Source organism: Eutrigla gurnardus (assembly GCF_963514095.1).
Source record: "Eutrigla gurnardus genome assembly, chromosome: 18".
NCBI classification, from domain to species: Eukaryota; Metazoa; Chordata; class Actinopteri; order Perciformes; family Triglidae; genus Eutrigla; species Eutrigla gurnardus.
Window position 1 is genome coordinate 5,405,310 of NC_139929.1, and position 21,681 is coordinate 5,426,990.

The 21,681-nt window shown below is 43.5% G+C and overlaps 1 protein-coding gene across 1 annotated transcript in view; it reads right to left on the bottom strand.

Annotated features, from left to right (window-relative positions):
• Positions 1 to 21,681, bottom strand: part of ptprn2 (protein tyrosine phosphatase receptor type N2) — a 106,865-nt gene that overhangs the window by 48,044 nt on the left and 37,140 nt on the right. Inside the window, exon 10 of the mRNA XM_084034213.1 lies at positions 20,745 to 20,824. Coding sequence (XP_083890339.1) covers positions 20,745 to 20,824 — 80 coding nt within the window. The remainder of the gene's footprint in view (positions 1 to 20,744; positions 20,825 to 21,681) is intronic.

Below are 21,681 nucleotides of genomic sequence, written 5' to 3' on the forward strand. Positions count from 1 at the left end.
ATTGTCTGAGCCTATCTAGTCTGATCTCTAATATCCAGATCTGATGCCTGCTGCTCATTTAATCTTTTTCGGTTTTTCCCGAGCCGCATCATCTGATGTTCCGTAGACGACAAAAGCACGCTAAAGCCGTTTGCATGTGTTAAATGTGCTCCATTTTCACGTTTAAATTACGTACACGTGCAACAGTTTGTCTATTTTGTGAATGTATCTCACAAACTAAAACAAAAAATATCATTAAAAGGACTTCTATAGCTGTCGAATCACCAAAATAAAGATGTTCATGAAGTAAAAACACTCTTTTATAGTATTTATGGTGATGACAGACTCTGTGAGGTGAACTTCTTTAGAAACCAACTCAAAACGTACATCATCAATTCAGCCGACATCTTTATTAAAATAAGGTGCGTTTGTGTGGCTGCACTTTATACAGATAAACCACTTTCTCTTCTGTTTCCAAAGTAGCTGCTCAAGGAGAGCTCGCTGTTGCACCAGTAATGAAGGATGTCTCCAATGGTGATAAATAAATGTGATATTTTAAAGTAGGCCCATTCACACGGAGTGCTGCTCTCTATATAAAACATTTTCCCGGTAACGCATAAAAAACATTGAATGATTTCAGCTGGAATTGTGCCCCCGCTGCCAAAGAACATTATTCAGGTTTTTTTTTTTAAAAACTGGCATTGGCGTTATCAAATATTAGAATTGCAGCGAACGTCTCAGCTAAGCATCGGAACGTTCAGCCAGGTGAAAAGGGAAGAAGTGAGGAAGATTTCCGAAAACTCATCAAGAACTTGAGAGGAAGGAGGAAGAGGAAAAGGCCATTTCAATCATCACTCTGAAGAATTATTCAAAACATCATTGCCTTTTCTTGACACGCAGCCTAATGAATGAAAATACCAAAAAAACAGAGAGAAAAAACACACACACAAGCACACATTTATGCTTGATTTTATGTGACCTTTAAATTGCTCCGTAGCGCTCGACACAAATTATCCTGTGGAGAGGTTTAATTTGATTAAAATGTTGCCTTTTCTCTGCCATATGCTGCAACCCGAAGCGATTGTGCTCCTCCTCATCATCGATTCTAATAGCAATTCAGAAATGATTATTATGAAGTCATCAGAGCTTAAAGTCATGAATATATATATTCATTTTTCCTGATACGCGACAGGGTTATTATTGTTAGAAGCAATATAAATTCAGCATCGGGAGACAAATCACCGACTGTAGGCCGTAAGTATTTTGTATTTCAACGCGGCGCAGCAGCCGGCGCCGTCACATGATCGTAATGTCGCCTCTTTGGCCAAATGGGGGTATATAGTTGACAAAATGCATATTTCACCACCCTCTGATTGATCTGTTAATATTGAATAACATCCACGTCCATTCCATCCACCCTCCCCCCCTCCTTCATGCTCCTCAGGTCGTCTATTCACCACTTCCATCTCTCCATCCGTCACTCCAACCAAACAAAATGAAAGTGTTTATTGCGGAGGAGGGCTGACGCTCACGCCTCTCCACAGCCGTTAGCCTTATCAGCAGGCAATCGCTCCGATATTAAAGCTGCCATTCCGCCCATCACTTTCCCCGTGCACATATGATGGCTGTCTCTACCTATCAGAGTGGAGAGAGGAGGTGGAGGTGGAGGAGGAGGAGGAGGAGGAGGAGGAGAGGAAGAGGGAGATGCACCTGATCCCCCCCGTGACAGATAAGATGCACGGCAACCCATTTTCTCAGTCAAAAATCCGAGGCGGGAAACAAAAACAATAATATCCCGTCATACTTCTCCGTGCCAAGAACCAAAGCGCCGACTTCCGAGCAGCCGCGTATTCATTACATGTATGATATATACCGTGGATGTGACCCCTTTACATCTGGCTTCTGATGCTTATCAAAATGTAAATCAGCTCATAGATATTGTTGTCGCTTTTATAAGGCTTATTTGCTCACGCCCCCCCACTACCAGTATATGGAGAGGATATTCTACAGGAGACACAAGCACACTAATAAAAAATGACTTTCACATGAGCTGGGATTTTTCATGGTGAGGATAAACATCCTGTAAATAACTTAATATATACTGCTATCGGAGCAGACACGGATGCCCATGAAAATCCCAGAAAGCTGCTCTCTCCCCTGTCTCTTCTTGTTCATGCGTATCAATTGTTATTCTGCTCCGCGGCTTGTATAAATCAAAAAGGGCCCCGCACCTCCGAGAAAACCTACAAATGAAACAGAGGGGACGAGGTGGAGGCGAGCCCGCCGAGGATAAAAGAGTGCAAAGGTTAAAATAAGCAAACAAAACATTCAGTGCCTCCGTGCAATGACAAAACTGTCAAAATGAAATATTTAATCATAATATATTAAATTATATATTAGTCGATTACTTGATTAATGGCTCAGATTATATATTTTTTATCCATAACAGTAAAATAATAAGTAATCAATTTAGAGCCGAAGTGACCGATCACTCAATTAGCTCATCAAATGACAATAAATCTGCTTTGATAATTGATAATCGTTAACGTTTCAATGTGAATATTTGTTGGTATTCTTCTACAATAAACTGGATATTTGTTGCATATGTTCACTTGGGTTTTTGGGAAATGAATTGAGATAAACATCAGATTAATCAACGATGAAAATGATTCTTTGCTGCTGACCTAAATCAATTTGCAATTAGACAAAAAACAGGGGAAGAAAATCTGCACATTAACAAAGTGGAATGTTTGGCACTTTCTGGAAAATTAATGACTTAAAAGATTGAATAATTAGTCAAATGTTGTTCATTAAGTTCAGTGATCGGCTGACTAATTATTGCAGCACTGATTAATACATTTTTGCGACGTTACCTTGGCTCTCTACCCACTCCCCCTTTAAATACAAGCAGCTTATAATAAAAATAATAATAATAATAATCTAGAAATCTATTTAATTAGATCATTTTATACAGTTCAACAAAATCCCTAAAAACAAGATATAAAGAATCAACTGAATAGAAACCATCTTCCCCGTCAGTATACCAACACGATGACAGCCATGACATCATTAGGCCCTAATGTCCAATCAGCGATGCCAATCATATAGGCTCTGTCACATGACAGAGCCGTGCTGTTAACAGCGGGGGGGTCCTGGCTGGCTCGCTGTTTATTCACCCCGATCGATCGCTTCCTGTGGATAAGCCAACAGCGCTCCCAAACAAACCAACTGCTGTTATTCAGCCTAAATCAACACACACCACCAAACCCTCGCCATCAAACACAAAAACACTGAACTCGCCCGCAAAAATGCTGCATGTTTCCTCTCAGATGTGTCTGGTCGACGCGTTAATGGTCGAGGAAAAAAAAAAAAAGATGAAGCTGGTTTTCTAATGGCTAGCGGTCGTGTAATCAGCATGCGCCTTGTGTCCGCGGCGGACCGTGTCACGGCCTTTGCTATCAAACGTATTATCGGCCCCTTTCCTCTTTCAAACAGAACCCACATGACACCTTCGTAATTGCGTCCTCCCTTATTAGAGGCCCATTTCAAAGATGGCTGCATAATCCACCTGGATGCCTCCGCTGCACATGTGCAGACACGCAAACACATAATATCTGTTTCTCTCCGCCGCCCGCTTGATTAATAGATTGTGGCTGCTCTGACACTCTGTGTAGAATAGGCATTTTGCCTTTGATAGGCGCTGACACCAATTCTTCACGGACTGTAGGAGATGGGGAAGGGGGGGGGGGGGGTGGGGGCAAATGACTTGGATGGCAGACACCTCCAGATGTGGTAAAGGAACCCCGCGGATGTCACTCCGCGTTCTCGCCGGGGGGATCACGTTTTTTTTTTTAACATCGTTGACGTCGCCTTTCAGAGAGATGACACTCTGCAGATGTGTGACAGGCGCCACGTAAATCGCATCTGACAATCGCTCACGAAGCACGGAAAGGGTGGGGTGGGGGGGGGGTTCTGAGATTACAGTGATGTGATGAGGTGAACAATGCACATCTGAAACAATCACGCTCATCAGAAGTCCGGCGCGCTACGGAGCCGTGCCTTCTGGGTCTTCGGGTGACCTTTTGCAATAACACAATCTGGCAGCTTTGCTGTCAATAACATGGAGAATGTTTACAGCGGTCTTCAGGGGGGGCGAGTCTTCACGCATCCAGATCCTCTACAGCACAAATGTGTGAGGAACTACATGATACTCTGAACCTGGATGAAACAGTATTCTTTCATTCCTGGGGTAAAATTAATATCCAAAGGATTTAAGCTTGATGCTCTCTGTGAAAGATGCGTGTGTGTGTGAGATACAAGATGAAAACATCTGGAAGTCTGCCACCATCTGAAGGGAGCCTACTGGAATACTTAGTGGAGGAAGGGATGGAGAAGCTGACACACACACACACACACACACACACTGCTTCCCCACTGAGGGAACTCTTGACAGAGGCAGCCCTACCTGTCACTGTGGCAGTAATTATCCTGCAGGCTCTCTCCACAGACCGTCTCCTGCAGGTCTCCACATTACTAACCACATCACTGAGCACACACATACTGTGTATGCACACTGACGCACAGGAGGGCACACTGCACACCCACAAGTACGCTGTACATATTCATAGGCACACACACACACACACACACACACACACACACACACACAGGCGGCTGCATCCACGCGGTTGTGCTTTTCATCCACAATTCGCTCTCCACAAGCTAATGGCTCGAACGAATCGTAATGATGTGTTGGTGCAGACATCCTGCTCAAGCCGGGAGAAACACACATCATTACGTGGACGCGAGCGCTCAAGCGAGCGAGCACACACATACCTCTTCTGTTGGAGATAAATGCATTATCATAGATGAGACCGCTAAGAAGTCGGCAAATACGCACACTAGAAAAACCCTAAATAAATCAATAAATATGCTAAAGCTGTCACGAGGCAGAGTCGGGGGGGAAACGTAGCAGGCTGCATAAGCATGAGGCCAGGATATGAGCTCCAGTGAGTCGAGAGATAATAAGTCTTGGATATTGGGGAAGGAGGGGGCAGACATGCTCAGAAGGACAAGGTGTCCATTTTGGCTGCAGGGAGGTCTTCCAGGAGGAAGGAATTGATCTGTTTCACGCCGGTTGACTGGAGCTCGGATCCAGCACCGAGTCTGAGTCTCGGGAGCAGGTTGACTGCGTGGAGCTGTGAAGGGTGATTTCAGAGAAAGGAAAAAAAAAAGAAGAAGAAGAAGAACCCAATGTGACCTCATTACCGTAGATTTGTTCCGACTGTCATTAGGAATCACAAACGCCATCACTCAAGTCAGGAATATGAGAGAGGACGAGAGCAGGAGGAGGGGGGAACTCTGACAGTAATCAAGTGGATTTGATCCGAAAACAGGATCCATCATCAAACAATCCATTGATAACAGAGAACATGTACACATGCATGTACAAAAGCATGGTTTTCTAATGGTTACCGCGACGGATCCACCATAACCGGGGCAGCTGACAACTATAACTGCTTATCAGACACTTTTCAGTTGTGAACCTCGATATAAAACATGCTATTCAAAATATTTCAGTATAGTTTTAACTGTTTTAACTGCATTAAGTCCAAATTTCTTGGCGAGGTCCATATCTATTTAATTTGTGAGATATATTTTCATATATCGGGACTATGGATGCTGTTTCCTTAGCTTCCTCTTGAGTGTTTGCATGCAGGGGAATGGCTCATAAGTGTTGTTTGGTTATTAGTGTATGAGTGTAGATGCCGTAGAGGTCCAACAGTTGCTCGATGTTAAGCAAACATTATCATGTCTGTTGTTGTCAGATAAATGAGTAGAAAAATTACATTTCCATAATCTGTTGATTGCCTATTTGAAATTCGTGCTGCAATCAACAGGGCTAAAACCTGCCAATCAATCAATTAAAATGCCAATAAATAGTGATAAATGTCATCAATGTGATTGGTCTGACTAGCAATCATAAAAACCCAAAATATTGACTTTGTTATCAAATAAGACAAAGAAGAACAAGTTTGGCATTTCAGTTTGAAATATGAGAAACAATTAATAGATATCGAATCGTAAAAAAAAGCAGCTCATTTATTTTTTTTAGCGATCAATGGGCTAATTGCTTCAGCTCCATTTGAATGCTTTCTCTTTTTTATTTCAAAAATAAAAAGGACTGCACTCTATTTGAATAGATGTGACAGCATGACTCAGTAAAGACGCCACCATTTTCTAACACCATCCAAAATGGATCCTGAATCGGACCCACAGCTGAGCTGCTAATGTGACTCCTGACGGAGTATGAACTCATCAAAGCAACGCTATGAAAGCACACTTGAAAGATGCATTGATTACGAAGCTTCGGTATTGTCCCTTTCTCACACAATCTCAGCCTTCCAGATCCAACTAATGCACCGCCTGAGCAATTTAAATTAAATTTCCCAGGCTCCTTTTTTTGTTGTTTTTCACAAGAATGTCAAAGAGGAACACATTTGCCGTCAGCGGCGTTTGAGTCAATCCACTCCAACAGTGCATGGACATGTTTCCCTCAGAGAGTGGATGAAGTCACCTCGAGCTACCGGTCCTATCCGCCTCCCCGTCTCCGTGAACGTCGCCGTGGTAATCTCGCCGTGTTGCCGTCGTGCGTGCAGCTGGGAGTGGTGGGTGTAACATGACAGCGTAACACAAACGGTCTCGCGCAGGTGTCAAAATGACAAATATGACATTTCCCTTCTGAGATTGCATTAGTTCTGATATCATTTCGTATTCAGCCCTGCCTGATGTGTAACTGGGCTTTTTCTTTTATTTTTTTTTATTACTATTTTTGCTCCGGGAAAAAATGTGATCATCATTATTATATGTCTAAAGCAGAGCAGCTGCGTCTGCAAAGAGGGGGGAAAAAAGCAAGAAATGTATTCGGGATGGGAGGCGATTCTAAAAAAAAATCAACTGTGTATGCTTTTGTAAAGCCCCCCCACCCTGAATCAATCATCGTACTGCAGAGCTTTTAAAAGTGAGGCACAGCGTGATGATTAAATCTATACAACGCAGAAACGAGGACATTTTTTTCCCAGCTTTCACATCCTAAATAACTGCAGACTCTCTCTATTTGTCCCAAACTCTCCCGAGAGATTGAAGTCGAGTAGTTAGGGAGGGGGGGGGGGGGGATGCATAAGCACACCTCCCTGTCTTTTTAAGGACACCTGTTGGGCTGCACGGCTCATCTCCTCCTCATTTAGCCGTCTGTCTGGGCTCCGTGGGGCTGATTACCAGGAAGAGCTGATTCCAGTTACACTGCTTATCAGTCTAATTAGAGCCCCTGGCAGGTGACTCGGGAGGAAGTTGTGTGTCTCATGGATGTTCAGACGCAGCAATTTGTACGGGCATGGCAAGCTGTCACATGTTACAAGGACGGAGACGAGACAAAAGTGGAATAATCAAGCTAATAACGGAGACAGATTTGATATCATGGCTTGAGAATGGTGACGTTAGTTAGTTTCTGTGTGCGGAGGGGGGGATTTCAGAGCCTTTCTGGGGTGCCTTGAGGAGGTTTAATAGAGTATTTTGCATCACGGGAACATTTCAAGTGGTGTCAACAAGTCAAGAGAGAGAGAAGGACGACATCTTCACTAACAACCTCTGGTTAAAGTATTAACTGTCAACAAAACGGGGAGGAAAATGGAGACGCTATGCTTCTGTGGAGGGCCCTTCAATCGACGCGGCAGCGGAAATAGAAGATGATTTAAAAAACACACACACAAAAATCAGACAAAAAAAAAGGAAAAAATGAGCCAAAAAAGAAAATAAGTGAGAGGCATGGGCGGAAAGATATTGAGGACGGAGGCAGAATCCACAGGAGGCGGACAAGTTTTCCAAGGTAGTGTATCAGTCACCGGTAAAAGGTCACTCATCTGCTGTTCGCACATCCAGGTGCTAATGTAACACCTCTCACACCTTCCCCAGGTTGCCGAGCAGGATGGTGGGCAGAGACACTGTTGTTTGTGCCGGAATAATACACTGTAATCCCCCCCGTCTCAGATGTGGCCTTAACACAGGTAATTGGACTTGGAGTGTGAGGAAGCCTGTGGCTAGACAGACAGACAGATAGAGACACACACACACACACACACACACACACACACACACACACACACACACACACACACACACACACACACACACACACACACACCACAAGTCTGATTGGAAATAACAATAGAATCAGTCATATTCCCAAAGAAAGATGGCCACCTATGAAGTATCGCTGCTTTGTTTCTCTGCGTATTGAAGCGGTGCATATGGGCCTGTTTGAAGAGACATTGTCAGTATATAAAGAGTTTGGGAGGTGGGTTCTGTGTTTTTATCCTCTCCACCCCCCAAAAAATAAGAAAAAAGTGCGAAGAATTAAAACATTAAACAGTGAGTTTGTCTGTTCTGCCGCAGCTAACTTGTCGAGTCATGACCTTTATTCTGAAGGCCAAGAAACATCTAATTTTAGATTTTTTCCATTATTAAGCACCTCAACCTCCTGCCTTTTATTTTGTATAGAATTGAAAAACAAAATGTTTGAAAATTCAATCATCAAAGCATGTGAAAGTATCTTAGCTATGAGGCCAAACTGCGTCACTTTAGAATAAAATGACTGATCTAATCTTACAGCAGTACAAGAACCTGTCTTCTACATACATCATCAACTGTAAATCCTCTCCATCTACGTAAAGACGTAGCTGCATGTATTTAGGCTTTCCTTCTGGACGAATGATCACATGAATATCCATGTATTTCCCTCCGTGTCATCCCCAGTCAATCTCAAGGTGGATATTGGAGTTAAATCGAAAGCCTTAAAGAGTGAGTTTGAGTTGAGCGAGTTATCACCTCCAGAGAGGAGCCCTGGGAGACGCAGCGCTCCTCTGTTGCAGTCCGGCCTGATGCATACAGGCCACTGACCCATGACAGTCAGCCCGTATTGATTTAAGAGGAGGCAGAGGACACAGGGAAAGAGAGAGAGGGGGGGGGATGAAAAACAGCGAGGAGGCCAGGGAGCAATATCCCTCTTAAAACGTATCCATAATTCATTGTCTTTTCTTCCTTCCTTCTATACTTCCCTTCTCTTTCAAATGGAGCACGGCATGGGGAATGTTCATTTTTAAGGGGGATTAGCGACAACCTATTTGGAAATGCATCCCCGTGGTACTTGTTTCACACACACACACTCAGGACGGACACAAGGACACACACTCTTCCCCGTTTCTTGAAATTACAGCAAGATGAATCCATTATTACAGATTATAATACAAAAAATGATGTGTTCAGCCATAATATAGGCGCGTTACTGCCAAAAGTGAATTATTGTGTGACATTGTGACCTTAAAAAATGATACAGGGTCTGTTGTTGATGAAGAAGTTTGTACAGTGGGTTTTAAAAAGGTGTCTCAACCATTAAAACGTTCCTTTTAAAGTGCCGTGAGTTCTAATAGGAACAGTTTGAATATCATGGTTGAAAATCCTCTACAAGATCTCATCGAGTGTGTTTACGCAAGAATATTTTTAACATATAACTTTCCTTGGAATGACATCCACATTGGAAACTTTGGCTCAATGTTTTTGCTGCCAACATCTATCTCCATCCATTACTTTATCCTTATAGTTTACTTCTTTTCCCAAACCATAGTGTAATTGCTATAAACAGTTATTTTAGAAAGCTATATCTTTAATAAAAAATGATCAATGAATCATGAAAAATGGCACCATTGAACAAAGTTTTGCAGAATCATCCGATACGGTTGGTGTTCGGGGGATTTGTTGCAACATGACCATTATTGTAAATGGTGTGCTTTTTAACTGTTGAAATTAAGAGAAGAAAAAAATAAACCCTCCCTGACAACCTCACTGATGTAAATACAATCCTGAATGCAAACATACAGCATGTCTGATTATCTTAAAGGAAGCCATGAAAGCTGGATCTCTCCAGGCTGCGACGGTGCACAGCATTACACTGTACATGTCACTTAGCAATATAAATATCCACCTGCAGAGTTCAGTCACTCCCTCGGTTTGCAGTCAGCGGGGGCTTCATGCGTTTTCTATGACGAGATGCACACGACCTGCATGTAAATACAGCTGTGTGCCGTGGGCACATCTTGGCATCCGCGCTCCTCACGATTCTCACGGTGTCCGAAAACTCAGCTCGTTATAACCGACATGATTATTTACAGATGTTTTTGCCGTTTCATGTTTAAGGTGATGCAGAGACTCACCAGGACGACACAATCTGCATTACAGGTAAAAAAAAAAAAGAAAAACAGGGGCCAAAGTGGTCCACAAGAACACAAACAGATAAATAGAGATGCATAAAGGAAGTGAAAATTGAACATCTGTCTTCTTTTTTTTTTTTAGTTGTTTTTCAAACCCTGTGCCAAAGAAAGCTGGAGCTGCACCTGGACATGAATTATAGAGAGGCACTTGGACGAGGAGGGTGGAAAGAAGGAGACAAGAGGAAGAGAGGTGAATGAAAATGAGGACACATGGGTGGATTTCACGTCTCCCCCATCTGGAGACACTCACCGGGTGGCTCCGTGGGATCAGCCATCAATTCGCTGCCAATAAGGGAAAATACTGTGATGTAGCATTTTTTTTTAATATAAAAAGGTATATTCAATTATGCATAATTGCAATTAATAGTGAATATATGCGTTTCAAATAATGCCAGCACATTGTGTACCCTTTTTTTTTTTTTACGAAATGGCCCTCGAATTCTACGCTATGTTTTCAGACAGCTTTTACTAAAAATATATATATATATAATTATTCTCAAAGAGGAACTACAAAAGCAAATAGTGCTTTGAAGATGGAAAGCCCGAAATGTCACCCACCCGCTTTGAAGCTCCCCGGCTCTCATTGTGTCTCTACACTTGTAACTCACAAAAACCACTGGCAGACGCACTGCATTCGGGGGGCCAATTTAGTGTGGATGCACCATTAAGAGAAAGAGGGGAAAACACACACACACACACACACACACACACACACACACACACACACACACACACACACACACACACACACACACACACACATACAAACACACACACACACACACTCACACACACACACACACACACACACACACACACACACATGCTCATGAGCTCAGACAGTGATACACCATAGAAACACAAACACACACCTCGTCGTGCAGCAAATGTATGGCCTCGCCACTTTGTTTCGCACCAAACCTTTTGTGGTTTCAAGCCTCTTTCACACACAAGTCCATTAACAGCCGTATTCAACAGAAATATATGTATATATCTCTTTGGTTCATGTCTTTAAACGTCGTTATAAAGAGTTTTCACGATTTTTTTGATGAAATGTTCAATTTTTGGAGTAAAGCTGAAAGAAAAAGTCGATTAAACAGAGTGAAAGATGGAAAACTATTGTGATAATCGATCAAGTATTCATTTTTTAAGTTAAACATTCCCTCGATTCAGCTTTCAGCATTGTAAGGATTTGCTGCTTCTCTTTGTATCATTTGATGATAAACTAAAGTAGGAATAGTCTTTGTTGCAGCCGGACGGTCATGCATAAGGATTTGATAAACATAAAGTTAGAAAGTAGTACATATAATACATAAAATGTTCATTCCGCTCCTTCGATCATTTTCTTTTGGGTTTCGTGTGACTTCATTTATTATGACACATACTGGCTGCTGTATTGCAACAAGCAGTAAAATATTTAATTAAAGCATGATAAAAAGTAAAGATACCATGTGTACAATTTTATTTTGGAAAAAACGCATTTGTCCAAAACGATGTACAACCCAACTCACAAAAGATGGAAGAGAATCCTCCAGAAATAACAACGCAACCCTCGATCCATGTTGATTGAGTTTCTATTATTGCCTCTATTCGACATAAAGAAAACATATTCCTTCCCTTACAAATCATTCGGATCATTACTGAGTCCCAAAAAATGTAATTATCTTAAGTTAAACTTCTCCTAATGGGCTGAGAAAACTCGGCTATTAACATTCTTGCTATAAAACAAAGGCGTTGCACGTTGAACGAAAGCATCGTTTCCCTGTAAAAAACAGGAACATAAAGCCGCCGCCTAAACCTCCCTATAAGTCAAAAGCCGTCGCAAATATTATTTCCAGCATAATGGGAAATGTTTCAGCGCTTTTCTTTTATTGAATTATGACTCACGCAGTAGCAGGAGATGGAAAGAAGCTCATTGACGGAGCCGTTTGTATCTGCTGCCTCATAAAGTAGCACCCATCAAGTATACAAACCACTGTGCTCACAACAAACACGACGCACAAGTGCCTGCTGTTCTCGACATGAGGGCCATCAGCACATGGTCTCTTCACCGTGGGTGCAGGCATGGAAGATGAAGGGATTGTGGGGGGGGCGTAGAGATGGAGGGGTGGAGGGGGTTGCCATGAAGCAAAAGAGGAATAAGAGAGTTCTGCTGGCGGCAGAATCGAAGAGGAGGTTGGATTTTCTGCTCAACATGGTGCTCAAACCAGCAGCAAGTATTCGCCGCCTCTATGGCCAGCTTCTTCAGCTCCTGCTGTCGTGGCGACGAGAACCTCGAAGAGAATACAAAACGGTAAAATCCCAAAGGTAGCTAAAGACACGGGGCTCTGGAACGTTTCATCAAAGCAAATCATCAAAAATGATCCGCTCTTTGTGAAAAGTATTGATTAAAAAACGATAATAATCCTGTGATTTTACTTCTATTTAGACGAAGGGAGAAAACTCCGACGTGTGACCGTCTCATTACGACTTTGTGGCGACGTGTGGCGTTTTTTTTTTTGTGTGTTTTCGTCGGTTCATGAAACGTGAAGCCAGTGATCCATTGTGTTATTATGTTCACCACCATGTGTGAGGAAATGTGTTGTCGCCAGTCGTCCTGCTCGGCTCAGCTGGAAACACAATCACGGCGAGATGGAAATCATCAACACTTTGGCGCAAATCAATTAGAAAAATCTTGGAGTCACATTATGAAGAGTCCCTGCAAATTGGAGCGCTTGGTGCCAAACACAAATATTCACCGTTGTTTGATGTGCGTTCAGAGTGCAAATCTTCTGGAAAAACATACAAGTGCATATTATCTTCCAAACAAGGAAAAAACAAGACGTTTTAAGGTTTGGAAATAGTGGAAACCTCTGTTAGTGTATATGTACATCATAAAATACAGTACTGACATCTATTATGATGTCTCATGTTTGTGTTTCTCTTTGTAAATGGACAAAGAGAAGGTTTCACAGTGACGCTTCATTGGCGTTCATCCTCTTGGGATCACGACTGTTTGGTCCAATACAACATGAAGTAGATGGTCATCAATGAAACCTCCTAAAACGGGCTAATAACTAACAGCAAATACCGAATATGTGTTGAGTCTGGAATTAAAGAGCTGTCAGATTCAACTTGATTCATGGAAGTGGTTTATAATGGTGATGGTGTTAGAAGTTGACCATCTTCTGAGGTTTTTCAGTCTCTTGAGATAGCTTATTGTAAATTTTTGGTCATTTTGTGTTTCTCTTTGTGGTTGTTTTGCCCCTTTATGCAGTTATTTTGTGTTTCTTTGCTGTTGTTTTGCATCTACTTGTGGTCATTTTGTGCCTTTTTGTAGCCTTGTTGTAGTTATTTGCATCTCCTTATGTTTCTTTGTGGTTAGTTCGAGTCTCTTGAAGTGACATTTTGCAGGTGAAGGCCCCTTGGCCTGTGCCCTGCTCGATAATCCATCCATGGACACCAGCGTGAATATATTCATAACCTTGTCACATTTTTAGGACGCGATGTTGATTTCATTTTAAAAAATGCTCCGTACCGTCAGGAGAGACAGTACCCTAATGCCGGAGCATCATGCATTGACACACTTCACATTTCAACATATCGCTGTATTCCTTTCTTAATCCACGTCCTTCCCATCTCAATGCTTACCCCTCCAACGAAACAATGCATATTCAATTTTTTGTTTACGAACTCAGGGGTCTCTCCGGGTGTCTGAGAAAGGTTGCTCCGTTGTTCCAATTTGCGTTGCGTTTCACCCCCCCCTACTCATTAATTCGCTGATAGCTTCGTTTCGTCTACTAGAAATCGCTTTCAATTATTCATGCCTATTTTCCACAAATACCTTGGAGATGGAATTAGCAAACAAACAATGCCAGGCGACACTAATCCTCGTCTACAGCAGAGATCCTTTAATGCGCTAGAGATCTGGCCGGCTGTTGACAGGCACCTGTTACTGTCTTCAGCTGCTTCGCAACAGCAATGTTGACACAGTAAATATGTTTACAGGAGCAGTGCAGCCCTGACCCCGCAGTGCAGCGCGGCGCAGGGATAATACCGGAGCAGAGGAGGGAGGCCTGACGGAGATCGGGAGAGCATTGGGGAACAGGAGCGAGCGCCACTGAAAAGGATAACCGGGATAAAGGGGGGAGTGTAAGACACAGCTCAATTCATCGGTTGGGACATTCTTGGCCCCTCGACATAATAGCAAATGTTTCCACATGACACCTTTTTCTGTGAGAGGAGCACAAAGAGTCAGTTGCTAATGAAAGCTCACTCTCCGGGCCAGGGGAGAGGATAAGAACGAGTTGTTTTAGACTGATGCCTGTTGGACCATTTTCTTTTTTCTTTTTTTTTGTTTAAAAGCTGTCAATTTGAGATATTTTCTCTCCCTGGAGGTGCTGGTACACAATGTGAGGACGAAGCATCGCGACCTTGGAATTAAAAAGAACATTTGTCGCCCTGATAGTGACGCAAAAGTTTCCACCAACGCAAAGCAGCAATAATAAGCGGTTTACTGTGATTCCAGCAACTCTGGTTATCTGGTATCCTGCAGCAAACACACACACACACACACACACACACACGCACACACACACACACACATGCATGTGCGGCGTAAACAGATTGCTGGTTACCTATTGCAACAGACAGCAGAAGTTTCTGAGATCAACAATGCATAAACGTTAAGGAAGAAAAGGGAGATGTGTCGTATCGAATAAGCATCATTGTGCATTTCTGTTTGTGTGTGTGTGTGTGCGTGTGTGTGTGTGTGTGTGTGTGTGTGTGCCCTCTAGCCGACAGGAAGATGATGCAAGAGAGCCTGGCAGGGTACTACTGAGACTGAAAGAAGATAGTGAGACTGACGGTTCAGACGACTGAGAGCCCGGCTTGTAGCTGGTTGACACACACACACACACACACACACACACTTTTACACACTTTCTCACACTCTCACACACACACACACACAGAGCCAGGGGCGATGGAGGAGAAGAGACTGAGGAAGACTTTGATCACCGAACTGAGAACATTCAAGCACTCAACCAGAGAGGGTGATGAGGAGGAGAGAGGCGAGTGCCCAGGGAGGGAGGGAGAGACGGGGGGGGGAGGAGGAGGAGGAGAGAGGAGTCGGGTTGTTTTCTGACCTCTATGCTCACTGATACAGATGTTAAGGCATGAACACACAGACAATCAGGCATCCGACACAGACACCAGCGAGCTCCGCCGCATGAAAGAGAAACAGGTTTTCTTGATCGTGCAGACCCACGCCGACGAAACTAATTTCATCCCAGCCGTATGAACGCCGCGTCCCAGCGTGAGCATATTGAAAAGCGGTGGCAACATTCAGGAAAATGCAATTCCCACTTATTTCTTTAGCCTCCGGCCGCTTGCCGGATGGTGAATAATAGTATATCAAGCAGAAACCAGACGCGACATGTGTCACGTAGGAATCCAGCCCTCCCATGCGGCTTATATTGCCTTTACAAACAGCGTTTGTCCGAAAAACAGGCAACGGCGGCGCCGCGGATCCATCCCGCACGCCCGAGATGCAGGTGGATAAACCATTGTGCTGTTTGCAAAGAGAGCAGGTAATTATCGTTGGCATTTTGACAAGTGTTTGCCAGAGTGAAGGTCAACTCTGTCTGCGTGGGAGATCTATGCTAATCTGCTCAGCTGGAAAAGACTACCACTCACCACTCAAACGGTGGCTAGCGCCATTATGCAGCCGCGGCTAACATGTTTTCACTTTAGAGTTGTCTGCAAGGGTGTGTGTGTGTGTGTGTGTGTGAGAGAGAGTACAAGGCTTTCCCACAGAGGAGAGAGAGTAGACAGACTGAATCAGACAGACAGACAGAATCATGCAAACTGACAGAAAGAGATAGAAAAGAAACAGTTATTTTTTCTCATGTTTTTAGGCTAAAACAACACATCTGCCCATAAACTATAGGAGGCTCTCCTCTTGGCTTTGAGGGAAAGCTTCTCATCAAGTGTCCACTAAAGCATCAGATCTGTGTGGAGCGCCACCAACTGTTGATGTGCGGAACTCCTAACTCCTACCGTGCATACATTTATATTTTCATGAAATTTTCAGAGATTTTTTCGGTAAATCTGTTTAAGATTTGTGAAAAATACGCAGGCATTTCCACACCAATTGTGCTGTTGTTTGTGTGTGTGTGTGTGTGTGTGTGTGTGTGTGTGTGTGTGTGTGTGTGTGTGTGTGCGTGCGTGTGTGTGTGTGTGTGTGTGTGTGTGTGTGTGTGTGTGTGTGTGTGTGTGTGTGTGTGTGTGTGTGTGCGTGACAGAAGCAGAGGCAGAAACACGGGGCCAGACATTGTCTGTGTCCACGTCTCGGCGTGTCTCTGCCTCGGGTGACAGCCGTGTGTCAGGGTCTCCTGCTCTCTGCTCCAGATGGTCCAGCCAGTTGCTCCCAGGGTCCCCAGGCTCCCAGCGCTCATTGACCAGGGCCGGGGTTCTCACGGCCTGGGGGCCCCGCGGACTCATTGCTTCGGCCTGGCCTCTGGGGCCTTTGGGGCCTCAGAGGGGCTCTGGGGTCGCCCAGCCATGACAGCCGAGACAATGGAGGTGTCCTCACCCAGCTCCCACCCACCACCTACCAGCCTCTCTTAACACACATATATACACTCACTCATCGTGGCGTTTGGCTTTGGCCATTCTTGACCACATATTGGTAGACAACAGTCAGGCGTCACGTTTTTAAATCACGCAGAGAACCTGGTGATCAATTGAACACAAGTAGAACCCAAATGTGTTGAAAATCTGGAAGATGATCCATCAAAACACTTATATCGCCAATTAAAAATACAATAATAGACACTCAAAAGCTCCCGACTGACTGTGAAGTGCACAGACATGTAGGAACAGGATGTAGATCAAATCCATCATCAGCTACAAAATGTTGCTTCAAAGAGAGCAACTCTGGCAGATCCAATTTTCCCCCAACTGAATTTGATTTACATGTTTGGAAATCACGTTGAGATTGAGAGGCAGCAAGAAGGCAAAAAAAAAAAAAAAAAAAAAAAAGTTCTAAACAACATATTTCAACATTGGTTTTAACAGCTTGGCTGCCACTTCATCAAATATTGAATAAATCATTTCTTGGCACAATATGAACACAGCTGCAAAAGAAAAAAAAAAATCACACACACACACACACAAACATGCACACAACCACACACGCGTGCACAAACACAGACACACAGAATGCCTTGTAGTTTTGATAAAGCAGCAGCTTTCTCTTTTGTTTTGCAGCCGAGCAGGGATTAGGCAGTGCGGGTCTTTGTCCTGCGGTTTTCCAGTTGAGCAGAACACAAGAGCCTCTACCTCCACTAATACAGTCAGACCTCCCAGCAGGCCTTTCACCACACAGCCGCTAAGAACCTGCTGCCCAAAAGATGCTTTTCAATGAGTTATCAAATCTCCTCTATACTGTCCGTGCCTTTCAACCGAGTCTCTTTGTCTATTCTTTTCAATGGAGCATTGAACACATCAAATAGGATTGATGGGCAGATAGATGGACAGCAGAATGTAGCGGAGCGGCTGCAGAGTACAGTCAAGGTAAGGTTTAATAGATTTTTGCATCTGAATGTGCACGTACAGTGTGCACATGTAAGTATATCATACTTACATTAAACACAGCCATTTACAGGACAGTAAATGTATCTCAATTGAGGCAGTTCTCCAACAGGAATGTTAACCACCACCACATCTGATCGCTGATTAATTGTTAAGACACGAATTCTTAACACTTGATGCTTCAAGCTTGTGAAATGTGAAGGTTTTCCTGTGTTTCATTTTTAATTTAAACGTAAATATCCCTGGGTTTTTGGCTGGTCGGTCAGATAAAACAAGACATTTGAAAACGTGACCTCGGGCTCTCAGAACTTGTTAAAAGCATTCACTATTTTTGATGTGTTACGGAGCAAACTCTAGCAGATGAGAAGTCATTTTAAAAGATATCTCCGAGCATTTCTATGCAGACGATATTCAACTCTACATTACCGCCCATTCTACAAAATTGCCTCAACTTTATAAAAAAAAACCGGAATGGCTGATTGTTTGCCTGCAGCTAAATGCTGAGAAAATAGAAGTTCTTATTTCTTCCCCCAGCTGGCTTTGTCCTGGAGGTGATAAGACAGTCCTGGTTCTCTTTCCTCTTCTGTTTAATCTAGGTGTGTCGATAGACCGGGCTTTGAGTCTTGACCAGCATATAAATGGTTTGGTTCGCCCCTGTTTCTACCAGCTGAGGAACACTGTATTGTAGCATTGTTTGTATTTCATATTCAACACTTTTGCTCGTCAAGAAAGTCCCAATTTGATGTCGATATGTAGTAGAACCATATATTTTTGTGGGACAACGCTTATTAATCAGACTCACAAGAGGTTTTTTGCACATTCACTACAGCCTTCTGCACATTTTCGCTTTTTCTAATTCCAAGAGTGCGATGCTGCCTGCTGTGGAGGCTCTCAGCAGCAGGTTGAGCACAAAGTACAGCAGGGGTTTTGATGAGTTCATTAAGGGGCCACGTCATTTATGCACAGTCACACATAAGGCAATGGTCAGCCCAGGATTACCCAGGTGGTCCCCGCCGCTTGTGACATGCGGGTGTCGGCTTGATTTTCACATTCCACTTAAACCATGCTGTTGCTCCACTACCTGCAACCACTGTGAAATCACTACGCCATTGCCGTGTTGCATTAAATGTGCATGCATATTTGGAGTTGGAATAAAGCTGCTTAAAAGGAGATTTTTTGCATTCATTTCACACTTCACACTGTGGTGGAAATAGAGGAGGGGTAACACGGTGGGAGGGAGATAAAATAGGATTTGATCTAAGGTCAGTGGGGGCACACATGTAGCTCCGGAGACAGAGGATTTAACCACTCTGCTATCTCCAGGCGCCTTTTTTTTTTTACATTTTTAATACATTTCAGAGGTGCAAGCCACGGTCCATCGGGATTGAGTGACAACAACGATGCACCCGAAGTGGCATGATAAGCTTCTTCTGTCCCCTTTTTTTTTTTTTTTTACAAATCTCTATTCAGGTGGGCTGTATTCATAATTCATCACCATGGGTCAGGCTGATGATCATGTTGACTTAACATTTGGTCTGACATTTCAGCCCCGTCATTAGCTCTCGCCACACGCCACCTCATCAAAGTCAGTCACACAAGATGGGAGGTATAAAAAAAAAAAGGAAAAAAGAGGAAGAAGAAGTAGAAAACGTATGGAAAAGAGCGAGATAACAGACGTTATGATACAGTATTGGTTATTACACCTCATGCGGGCGAGGTAAATCTGCCGCAACTGCAATATTTGCTCATTTTGTTAAACAAACGTTGCAAAAAGAGGGGGATGACGGTGAGGGATAAATACGGATACACACTGTAATCCAACAAACACACACGTGTATGAAACTCCCACTCAAACCCGCCCAACCAAAGCTCAACACCCGGCCCAACCTTTCTTGCGGTAAATCTGTATCATCAGCCGTCATCCAGCACATCCCTGATAGGAAACGAGTCGGTGCCAAAAAACGTCGCCACGTAGAGAGAAAAAAAAAAAGAGGGGGGGGGGGGGGGCAGCAACACATTTCAGCCAATAACAACACCACCATGTTGATTCCAGTGGGGTGATAGTGGATGATATTGACTGTTGGGAGTATTGCTGTGCTTCTCAAAGTCATTTCCGACCAAAGCAAGGACATCGACGCGCACACACACACACACACACACACACACACACACACACACACACACACACACACCAACAACAACGCCGGGCAGATCGGAGTGCAGACAATAAACTGGAGAGTGGAGGCATATTGACAACCCTCCTTTCTGTGGGTGACATTTCTCCATCAGTCTACATCAAACAAGTGCATACATGCAGGCAGCCACACACACACACACACGCACACACACACACACACACACACACACACACACACACACACACACACACACACACACACACACACACACACACACACACACACACACACACACAGGAGTGTACACTCTAACTGATTGGCTGGTGCAAACCTGTTTCAACCTGTCAGCCTGTCGGACATAATAGAAGACCGAATGAACTGTCCTGTACACTGTATGTGTGTGTGTGTGTGTGTGTGTGTGTGTGTGTGTGTGTGTGTGTCCACAGGCTCATCATCTCAGTAATTGATGGTCATCTGTCATTGCACACTGTTGATAATCTTCTTTGGGACGGGGGGGCTTTGTCAGAACAAGATGAACAGCAGCCTATCTACTGTATCTGGAGAGACTAATCTGTGTTCTCATTTAAGCACAGACAGTGACGGAGTGGTCTGGCGAGTGAAAATGAGATGAATCACAATGACGGTCGTCAACAGCAATCATGGTGTGATAGGTGAGAGAAGGAGAAAATATATATGTATTGATTGCAATATATATATTGATTGCTCTTACCTGCGACTTGGACCAGATCTGCAGTGGTCACGTTCTTGGCATTGGGGCCGATTCTGAAAGTCAATGCCGGACCCAGGACACTGCAGGAAATCAGCAAAAGAAAGGGGAAAAATGAGGGTTTAAAGGAATCGTTTTGACATTGTGCTTCTTCGCTGTCTGGCTGAGAGCTGGGTGAGAAGATAGATACTCTCATTTCTGTCCGTTAATGAAGCTGGAGACAAGAGCTCAACCTAGAGACCGGAGGCAGCCAGCCTGGCTCTTCCTGGAGTCCTGACCCGTGATTTCAGTCAAAAGACATCTTCCTATTTCAATCCAGCTGCCTACTCAGGTTGCATAACGGTTTGTGTATTTTACTCCCATTTAAAGGAACGTAAACGCAACCCAAAGCTTATTTTCGTGCTTTAATTATTATTTTTTCTACAGTGATTGCTGTTGGGCTCTGAGCGCTGCCAAAAACACGAGTGATCTACATTCAATAACATCCTAAGGAGGCGTAAATGGAGCACTCAAGCTGCTGTGGGCTGCAGACATTGTTTGAGGTTCGAGCAGAGACTTCAGGAGGTTTCCAGCCAAGAAATAGTCCCATGCAAACCCCCCCCTTTAAAGGCAAGTGTAATGATGATAGTCTGGAGCAGGAAAAAGCTGATACTTATCGAATATTATTACTGATAAGTGTTGCATTATGTATTTAAGAGACAACTTTGGTGGGAAATAAACTAGAAGCGCGTCAGATATGGAATGAATACCAATTGTCAGCGTTCTGTAAAATCAGCTGTTCTTTTTCTACTCGTATCGCCGGAATAATGTGTTGAAGTTTTTTTTTAAAATGAAGTGGGGAATAATCTGAAACGATTGAAATAATAAATATCTAAAACATTATTTAAAGTCTGCCATGCCTCCTGGTTAATAAGCAGTCGACTTCTCCAGCTGGTGGGAA